General features: G+C 26.6%; 1 protein-coding gene across 2 annotated transcripts; it reads right to left on the reverse strand.

Annotated features, from left to right (window-relative positions):
• Positions 1 to 3,724: 3,724 nt before the first annotated feature.
• LOC106677425 (aminomethyltransferase, mitochondrial) lies at positions 3,725 to 10,090 on the reverse strand. Of its 2 annotated transcripts, none has more exons than XM_014415350.2 (7): positions 9,942 to 10,090; positions 8,733 to 8,851; positions 8,390 to 8,522; positions 7,581 to 7,738; positions 6,237 to 6,550; positions 5,844 to 5,926; positions 3,725 to 5,141 (listed from the first exon to the last, which is right to left on the reverse strand). In XM_014415350.2, exons 1-7 carry the CDS (start codon positions 9,970 to 9,972, stop codon positions 4,804 to 4,806), a joined length of 1,176 nt encoding a protein of 391 aa, XP_014270836.1. In that variant the 5' UTR covers positions 9,973 to 10,090; the 3' UTR covers positions 3,725 to 4,803. The 2 variants fall into 2 exon arrangements, with proteins under 2 accessions (XP_014270836.1, XP_014270837.1); XM_014415351.2 differs by lacking the exon at positions 9,942 to 10,090 and adding an exon at positions 9,447 to 9,646.
• Positions 10,091 to 11,003: the final 913 nt, after the last annotated feature.

The raw sequence follows: 11,003 nt of genomic DNA on the forward strand, positions 1-11,003 counted from the left end.
GTTTAATATCTAATATATACTCATATTTATGTGGTAATGTAGTACCTAAAAGATTAGAACAATTAGAACAAAATAATAATTATCTGTAATGAATATTCACTTAGTTTGTTTGGGTGTTGGATAACTTCACTCTTAATTGCACATTAAATATACCAGCGATACACTTACCTTATCTTAGTACCTGTTTCTTTTCATGAATTACTTTCACATCAGTGGGTTGTGACCCATTTTTGTATGAGGTAGTTTAACGATATCAAATATGAGAGATATCAATCCTACTTTGTATTAAATTAAATATTATTAAGTTAAATAGAACATCTAAATCTTAAAGGGTGTGATTAATGATGACAAATTATTAATTTAAACAAAAAAAATTTTAAATTAGGTATTACAAATGTTAGAATTTATAGTTTAAAGCTAAATCAAAGAAGTAATTATAAAATCAGCTATCTCTTGGAAGAATATTTTAAATGAAATAATAGCCTAGACATATTTTATTCAGCAGCGATAGCTATTGTTCTACAGCAAACAGCCTCTACCAACATGTAAAGTTCATATTTCTTCATCGACAAAACACTTACTGAGTTTTATAAAGTATTTGCTTATATCGCTTTGGTTCTGGGTATCGTATATCTAATGGAAAATTTATCCTTGGGATAAGATTTTTATAATTAGAAAGGGCTTTACAATGTACTGTTCATTATATTCTCAATATATTTTAGATTCCTCCTCATTATGTTTTGTTTGGTTAGAAATAGCTTAATGTGCTCTTTCATATTACTTCCCGTAATATATTTGAATGAATGGCTAGGGACAAGAATGTGATAAGCCGAAATTTTGACAATTTAAAATTTTTGCTTAATGCTCCTTTGTTTCTCTATAAAGTTATTTCCTGTGTCCATTTGTCTAATGCCATAATTCTAATATATTAAACCTGTAATATTATGAAATATGAACAATAAATTAGAATTATTGAATTTTTCAAAACTGTTCTACTGGACAATATTCATATTATTCTTATGGTTTGTCATATTGTTAAATGTCCTTAAGTTCATCATTTATATTACCAACTACATTGATCTTTATTACATATTTTCAATTTAATTTGTATAACTTCCACAAAACTTTTTAATTAATTCCATAAAAATCTCTGATTCATCCAAATGAGAATAAAGCAAATCAACAAAGAAATTTCCCAACTTTAACTGATAATGGGTCATCCTGTAATTTTTTCTTATCTGAATTGAATTGGTGTAGTAATAATTTTAACATAAAAATACCCACTTAAATGAAAAATGTATCTTTTAATTTAAAAAAACAGGGTTTAATTTCATCAGTCTAACCATGAACAGATGCATATAATCCAAAAAAGGATTAATTTATAGTTTTATCATATTGGGGAAAATTTAAAATGTTTATATTCATCTGAAACTTGAAGCCAATTAAAAAAAATATATAATTTAGGAAATTATTAAAATATTGAGAAAAATAAAAAAAAAATGTTTAAAACTAATATTTAATCCTTACTGTTCAACTGTATGATTAATACTGTGAAATATTTCATTCATAAAAAGTTAATTTAATTCAATTTAACAGTACTATAACTTGGAGTTAAATGGTCACAGCAGGGGTTTCTTGGGCCCATGAAAAAAAGTTTTTCAATTACAACTAGGTCTCTTATAAAAATATGGTCATGATTAACAACCCCAACAAAAGGTAGCAGCACTAGTGCTTTTCCTTGTTCCTATATTTTATGTTTTAGGCTTAAATAGCCACAGGTTATGGTATATTCAAAAAATAAAACAAATAAAAATCCACTAGAACATATAAGACTTCTTGGATACATTACTCAATAAAGAGCTCTTGATTCTAATCCAGGGATTTACTTAAAGCTGATGCCTATTAAATCACGAGATACCATCTTTACAGAGATAAAGTGTGCTATAAGAATCTTTATCAACTCCAAAATTGATCCATGGCTGATAGATGAAAAATACATTTTACTGTCCATAACCAGGATGGGAGTTCGAGAAACCTCATCCAATTGTCCACATTGTTCTTTTATGTACAATTAATATTAAAAAAATGTTTAAAATATAGATACTGTAACCCTCGGAGATTGTAACTCACTTTACTCAGTTATTGAATTAACAAAATTTTCCTCTTTCTAATCCTGTAGATTTTATGCTGAGATCTTGATTGCAAATGAACAAATAATAAAACGCTAGGAGTAGATCTCATAGGTTATGAGTTTTATAAGAACACTCCACTTAGCTTTCATCAAATGATGTTTTAAATTTTCAAAAGTATTTTGGTGTTTGAGGCAGTACCAAGAATCATTAAGAAATCCATAATATTACCACTATTCAAAAAAAGGGACTTAAACAATGTATATAATTAGAGAGGAATATAACTTCAAAACAGTTTATCAAAAATATTTACTGAAATGCTACTCAACAGAAGTAGTAATAGTAGTAGGTGATAATATTTTTCATGAAAATCAAGCAGATTTCAGGCCAGGCTACCCATGATAGTATATTTGTTCTCCTCAGATTAATAAATCATAAATTTCATTATAACCAGCATACTGATTTATTTTTCATTGGTTTCAAGGAAACTTTTAATAAAATAAGCAGAGAAACGTTGTTTTATAAGTTGAATACTGTCCAACTTCCAAGCAAAGATTCAAAAATATTAAGTCTGTACAAAACTACAACCTTCAATGTATGAACAAAAGATGGTCTTTCTCGAGTATATAATGCAGAAATACGCCTGAGGCATGGCTACTTGCTGAGGCCACTTCTTTTTTCTATTTTTATAACTGATTTAGTGGAATGGGTTGTAGAGGGAATTTTAATAGGTAGTAAAAAAATTAATATGATAATGCATGCAGATAATGTAGTTCTGATCTCTGACAATACGCTAATATTACAAGAAATTATTAATAAATTAAAGGTTTATTGTTCATATCTCAATAAGCCTATTGAAGAGTTGATTCCGATTACAAAAACCAGATGTTAAAATTATGATTTAAAGGAATTCAAAGGTTTGATTATTCCATTATCTTCAACAAAACCAAGACAAATACAGAACCATTAGTCATTATGAAGTAATTTAATTTTAGAGAAAAAGAACTGGACAGATTTTTTTTTTAAATTTCAAAAATTAAAAAGTTTATTTGTCTGGTTTTTGTTATTAGTATTTTAATTTATATCATTCCGTTTCATTTTTATATACTTTGGAATGATTTAAACTTATTTAGAAAGAAATATGCTCAGTTCTGAAATAGTTGTCAGGAAGTGATATGAAGAGGACTGACTACATTTACTTTGCCTCGCAATTTATTTAGACAAATAATTGTTCAAAAAAATTTGTAGTTTGCTGTGCATCTTTATTGCCAGAAGTTTTATCTTAATCAATATGGACTAATTATCCCATTTTCTTTATTATTGCTTTTGTTATTGAATTTCTTCTGGAAAGCTCAGCCAAACATTTTATTCTATATTATATACACCAACAATATAATGAGATCGGTCTCTTTATGTTTTCATTTCCATGTCTAATTAAAAAAGAAAAAAATCATTTTTTTTTTTCATTTGTTCTCTTAATGTAGCAGCACCAAGCCAGTTTCTCTTCAAAATTATTCCAAATAAATCATCTGTTTTTCTTAAAATAATTTTGGGACAAATTTAAATATTTCCAAAGAATTATAAAGGCATGGAAATTAGTCAATATTCTCTTTATTTTAGATTTTTTTAAATCATTTTATTTGAAACTTGTCAGTTGTTTTAAGTTTCTACTGATAGTTACAATAATATTTTAAAATACAAGGAATAAAAACAAGAAAATAGATTTTTTTCCAATTGAATCAAATGGATATTTTTTGTCAAAACTTTGAAGATAGATGTTTTATAAGACACGTTAACATAATTAGATATAAAAATGTTAGTTCTCTGTCATTTATTGTTTGAAATACAGATATCACAATTATATATATATGTATAAAATTGCTACTTTTGACCTTTAAAGAGAAAGTCAAAAGATTATAATTATAACTCAGATTGAGGATTATTTACAGTTTATTATCTAATCAAAGAGCAATAACAGATTTATCTTCTGCAACTTCTTATATAAGCCATTCCAAAAATAAAAAAATTCATGAATCTTTTTTTACATACATATTGATCTATGCTTGTAGATCTAATAATTCATAAATTTTATTTATTATAAATAATTGTAATTGTTACTAATTAAATAATTAGTGATTTCATCTCATATAACACAAAATATCAATTTTTTAAAATTTTCTCTAATAAAATAATCCAAATGCAAAATATACCTAATTAAAACAATGCATTATCTACATTAAAATATTTTCTTAATATTGTTGAGGTGAAAAGCTTCCAAGATGAATTTAATCTATATAATAGATGACATGATTTCAATAGTGAAATTTAAAATATGACAAATATCTGGATTGTAAAAGTGCATGAGTATGGGACAATTGTCCTGAAACATTGTACAAACTTGGAAGTTTTTTTCACTTCAACAATTTAAAAAAATTAATATAACCAAACTTCCTAAAATAAAAATCCAGAATAAAGTATTATCTGTCAATTTACTTGAGTGGCCTATTGGTCTATACTTTCTTATATCTAACCCAGGTTCTTTGGAATGACTCGATGATGGCTCACAACTTCATTAATTATACTCAAAAATGTAAACTATTAATATATACAACAAACATTTTTCAGTCAAGAGTATTTTAACTTAAATTAGTAAGGGACTTTGAGAGAAAAAAAATTATTTCTTTTTATTTTCTGTATAATAATTTGTCCTGACAAAAGGCATCCTAGTAACCTGCATTTCTACCTTTTTTCCCCTGACCATGGCATAGACGTAATCTCCTATAGAATATTCTGTAGGTACATATGCCATGGCGATACTTGTTCCTAAACTAGGCGAAGGACAGCCAGAAGTAACATGACCAATGAATTCACCATATTTGTCCATTACAGAAGCTCCTCCTCTAACTGGAGGACCTGATCGTCTACTAATAAGGCCAACTCGTTTCTCTTTCGGTTTCTGGTTTAGGATGATTTCAGCTCCAGGAAAATCTTTGTTTGCTTTTCTTCTTTTACCTGATGAGATAAAATGTATAATAAAAAAATTCCAGGGATGGAATTTAAGAAAATTGTATGTTTCTATTAAGAATTTTTAACGGTTCAGGAAATAATTATTAATAACTAACCTAAATTCTATATCCAAATAACAGCGAGTTATGTATAAAAATGTCATCCATAAATGTCATCCACAAGCTGGGCTAAAAGGAAATATTATTCTATGTTCTAAATTTATGAGATTTTTTAAAAAATTTTTTTGTTTAAGAAGGACTTGTTTGTAAGTCTGATATAGTGAATGGGTGGTCATATTTCCATTAAAGCAGTTATGTTCTCCATGCTGATGTTTTATGGACTGTTTCAATTTTCATCTAGGAAAATGTTATTAGTAGTATCTCAATTGTCTTTTTCCATGAAACAAATGATTTGATTGATGTCTTATACCACAAACTCTATTATTTTATCAACTAAATTAAAAATCATTAATTCATTGTCTTAGTGATATCAAAGATTGAGTGAGAATGTTGCAAAATCTAAGTATCATCGCTAAACATTTAGATAAATTAACACAGACAGTCAAAGATCTCCATGGTTTTTTAAAAAGACAATTGGAAAAAACAAGTTGTTTATAGATAGAGTACTTACTATGTACCATTACTACTCTGTAGAATGCCTACAAATATCACAAAAATGTTAATTAATAATATGTTGATTGCTCTTTACCTATCGTCCACATCAAGCCTGCTGCAGTTGGAGTGGTTTTAATATCTATGTCACTTCCATACAAGCAGAGTCCAGCTTCAAGCCTATAATACAAAGAAAAACCTTCACTGATACGCAAAATATCATGATTGCGAAACATACTTTTTTTCATTATATTTTCCAAATTTAGTAATTTTCCATGATTCCTAGGATTCTTAAAGTTAGATTTGGATTTTTCAACTTGAGAAAGGTTATGGTCTAAATTTAAAACTATGCTATCAAAATATATATTATTTAAATGATTAAGTTTTTCCTTAATCTATAAAGTTTAAAGACTGTAACTAATAAAAAGCTATAAAATATTTAATTGAAGCTCTAAAAGATTATGTGCTCTTCTATTACAATTTATCATACCTCAAAGAGTCTCGAACTCCTAAACCAGCTAATTCAACATCAGGCATTGAAACAAGTTTTTCAGCAACAGTCTCTACATCTGATGAATCGATAGAAATTTCAAATCCATCTTCCCCTGTATATCCTGCTCTGGAAACACAACATTGTTTACCGCAAACATCCATCTCCATAGACTGCATGAAATAAAAATGGTTGAGGGGAATCTCAGTTACACTAGATAAAACTGCTGCAGCTTTAGGTCCTTGCAAAGCAATGAGAGACAGGTTCTTTTCAAAGTGCAAGCTTACATCCCCACCTGTAGAAGAAATTGATTCCTGAAAAATAATTACAAGAAGTCATTTATTCAAAATTAAGTTCATAAAATTTTGGCATTCACATCAATTTAATTTCTTAACACTGAAATACATGTATCTCTTTTCATCCAAGTTAGCAAAAAAAAAGATGTTTATGATGAAATTTAATTATGACAAATTATTTGAACATACGAACCTCAAATTAAAAAAATGAAATTGGTGAATTCGTTGAACAAAATCAAGCCAAACATTTTTTGTAAAATACCACAACACTTGATTTAAACTCTCATACCTTTTTTGCTTAAAAATATAATAAAAGGCAGCAAATTACAATAAGTATTCATATCCATAAATAATTTAAAGTAAACATAATTTTAAAATATTAATTAGAAGTTATTATATTAAATATTTCAGTAAAGTTTTATACTACCAATATATTTCTAGTCCACTATGGTGAGGTAGTAGCACAGAATTGAGATGACTGGCTGTTTATGATGGACCAGGCTTCAACTCAACAAGTGGACCTCAATGCTTGATAAAGAAGTAAGTAATGCAATTTTATATTTTTTTCATTTAATAAATATAAAATTCAAAATATTAAGTTGAGTGCTCAACTAGATAATTTAAAAAAATCGTAATGATTTTGTTTTTAATTCCCATCAGATTTTGTCTGTAATTCCTTTATTCATGGAAATAAAGGAAATAGATTTGTAAGGGAACTCTTCAGTGCAAGAGGGCTTTAAAATTTATTGATATTCTACTTAATTAATTTGTTCAAATTAATTCACCATAAGAATCTTGGGTATGGGTCGTTAAATTTCAAGAGATCAAAAACTCATGAAGCCCATATTGGAGAGAAACGAATTATTCGTTATAGCTGTTTGCCTGGTCTCTTATGTATGAAATATATAACTATAAAACGAAATAATTTCACTTTTTATAATTTCTGGCTTAAATTTTTTTTTCGGCCTGTATAATTTATACGGTTATATAAATATTTCATTAGTATTATAATTTAATATGTATTGCAAAATGAAAATTAAAAATTTACCCAAGCTTTTAGCATGAGTTTCATGTCTGAGTCTCTTCGAGAAGCATTTGTAACAATGCTAAGATGATCTGTGTACTTAGTTATAATAAGATCATCCAAGATCCCTCCAGTCTCGTGGTCTGTGAAGAGACTTAAGCACCCACTTCCAACCTTAAGACCTAAAACAAAATATGCAAATATCATATATAAAACAAGTATTTTAAAAATAGAAATTTATAAACTATTTTTTGCTGTGGTTAACTACTTTATTACTTTTAACAATAATAAAATATTATATTTTATATTGAACATAAGAATATTAAAGAAATTAATGTGAACAAAGGATTGTGCTTTTAATCTGTGAAATGTCTTCATTATTCCTTGATTTTTTTTAATAATAAAACTGAATGGCTTGTGACAAGAATGTAAGGAGATAAAGTAGACAATGAGAAGTTTGTCTAAAATTTCTTTTATTTCTCAATAAAGCTATTTATAGTATTATTTTGTTTAGTACCACAATTGTAATATATTTACCTATGATATTCTGGAATATGAAATATATAGAACATTAAAAAAAATTGTAGAATTTTTTTTTAACTTTTATTATATCATATTCTTGCCCCAAGCCTTTCAGGTGAAATACACAGATGACTGAGTGTTTTAGTATGTTATGAACATTACGAACTAGAAATTCCTTAGTAATAGGTGTTCAGCCTCTCCTTTTTTCTATTACAAATGAGGGAAATAATAAATTCTTGCTAAGTTTTAAGTATATCAGAACTTAAGTGTGTGTATATTGTGCATTTAAACATATAAGACTATACTCATACCTTCAACATCAGCTGTGGCAATGCTTTCAATAAAGCGTATTCTGTCTTTCCCTCTAATTGTTGTTTGTAACATATGGGACACATCAAAAAGAGATGCTTTGGAGCGGGTGTGTTTATGTGATTCTGGAATTCCCTAAACAAAGAAATATTAGATTTTTTTTTTTTTTAATTTATTTCCTTTTCATTTATTTGAAAGTGCTGATTATTTAAAATTATAAATATAAATTTACAAATCAGATCAAATAAACATACATAAACTTCTTTGTGCAGCTATTTAAAATATATGATATTTATGCAGTTTAAGTTAATAGATTTAAAAAATAATCAAACTTAATTATGATACCATATTGTACTGGATGGGCAGGAGATATCCTGCAAAATCCACCATTTTACCTCCATGGGTAACATGAAAATCATATAGGGCTGTTTTTGTAGCCGATTCTTTGGAGTACCATCTTTTGCCTTGAAACAAAGAGCAATTAATGTAATCATATAATTCAATAAACCAAATTATTTTATCCATACTATAACTGAGCCTTTTAGTTGTCAGAATGGCTAACTCCTATTTCAACAGTTTTTATAAAAGTACTTTTACTTGATAATATATTTCATTGTTTATTCTTATGTTTCCCTTTTGCAAAAGTATGACAGAAATACAAAAATTTAATATCATACTAAATTATAAGCATTTACTCAATGATGAATTGTTATGAAATCAATATTGAAATATGTGAAGACTGCTTTTATCAGTCATTCTATCAACTGAAAGGTTTAATTAGTGATTAATTTTATGAAATATATATTATAAATATGATTTTTTAAGATCCCATATATATTTTTTTTTGTAAGCACTCTCTGGTCATTGTTTCTGAAAATTTGATGAGGTTTTAAATGAATAGGTATTATCTCATAAATTTTTTGTTAGACTAAGAAATTACTCTATCAATTAACACAGATCACTACTTTTTCTTTTAATACATATCTTATTTATTCATTTGACAAGTAAAATAGAAAGTTGTATGGGTGAATTTTGAAAAAAAAAAAAAATAATACTTACAAAATTTGGTATGTCTGCCCTATTTAAACTTAGCTAATACATAGCCAATATATAAAAGTGTTTATGATTAACTGATTCGTCATGTACAAAATTATTTACCATCATGATAAATTATGATTTGAACAATATGTAATATTTAAAATGTCCAACACTATGTAATGATTGTTATATAAATCTCAGTAGTTGTTTGCTGTCATAGTTCTGAAACATGAACAGCCCTAATTGTGTGGTAATTTACTGTGATTGTTATCTCTTCACTGATTAGAGAAGTCATTTATAACTTAGCAAACTTATTCATTATCCTTTTACTGAAAGTGTTTACAAATAAGATACCTCTTTAGATTATTTATAAATAATTATGTTATTAATAAGTTATGTTATGTAATAAACATCAGTAAAATTATTATTAATAAACTTTTGATATTTTTTTCACTATATTTATCTTATTTCAAAAATAAGAATGCAAATAATACAATACTACAAAAATATATTTACCACACAAGTAAGATATTCTTCTGAAGATCATTTGGACCAGTTCCTAATTGAATGTTCTGTATCAAACTAATCATAGAAAGGAGATTCTAACATGCAGATAAAGGATGTTTCATAACAAAATTAACATTTGATTTATCCCTCACATAAAAATAATATTTGCTTCTTCAAAAAAATTTGGTATTTTTAAACCCAGCTTATTATAGGGTGTATAAAGTAGAAATAATCATTTGAAAAAAACATGACTTCTAAGAAATATCAAGTAATGCAGCTAATAGTTTTTGTTTGGTTATTATCTGCATTCCAAGTAATCACTGTAAAACTATTTGATTTAATTATGAGTCTTTTAGATTGAATGTACAATTGTTTCATTCTATATTTAGAGTTATAAAGCTAATCATATTCATCACTTTTGAAAGATTTAGAAAATTTTATTTCACTGTTACTAAAGAGTTAATTGATCCAAACCATTTTATCTCTAAATGAAGAAAATGTATTTCTTAATTCTAGTCCCAATTTTTTTAAATATTTATACGAGGCTTTCCTATTTACCCATAATAGTTAAAAAAAATTTTTGTTCAGTACCAACTATTTAAGATATTTTATGAACTCTAAATGACAATTTACAGTTTTTCAAACATTAGGTTCAACAAATTAATGTTGAAATTCAAATTTGCAATTGTGAATTGTTATTATAATAATTAACATTCCTACAAATGTTTAATTTACTTCATTAATGAGAATTTGTTTATTCTTGTATTTTTTAATTTTATTACTTGTGATGCATTCTCAAATTTTGTTTGAAATTTCTTAATCAACCCTTTCTCTACTATAAGCATCATAATACTGAATGGTGGTTGAGTCCACCAAAAAGTTCATTTTTTTTTTTTTAATAATGTGAATGTTTGTATTTAACAAAATTTTTGTTTTGATGATTCTCTTCAAGGACAAAACCTATTGTTTATTTTAAAAATTTATCTTGAAATATCTTAAATCTCAAGATTTATAGAAGTAGCAGGACCTCAGACTATGAAAACATTAAAATTTTATGTTTTAATCATGATA

The sequence above is a fragment of the Halyomorpha halys genome, unplaced genomic scaffold, assembly GCF_000696795.3.
Source record: "Halyomorpha halys isolate HHAL.00 unplaced genomic scaffold, Hhal_1.1 Scaffold98.1, whole genome shotgun sequence".
NCBI lineage: Eukaryota > Metazoa > Arthropoda > Insecta > Hemiptera > Pentatomidae > Halyomorpha > Halyomorpha halys.

Coding starts and splice junctions, on each gene's coding strand:
- LOC106677425 (XM_014415350.2), bottom strand. CDS start 9,972: ATGATCTTCAGAAGAATATCTTACTTGTGTG. Junction 8,852..9,941: donor AAGAATATCTTACTTGTGTG/GTAAATATATTT, acceptor CTTTGTTTCAAG/GCAAAAGATGGTACTCCAAA. Junction 5,927..6,236: donor GGAGTTCGAGACTCTTTGAG/GTATGATAAATT, acceptor TTTGTATTATAG/GCTTGAAGCTGGACTCTGCT.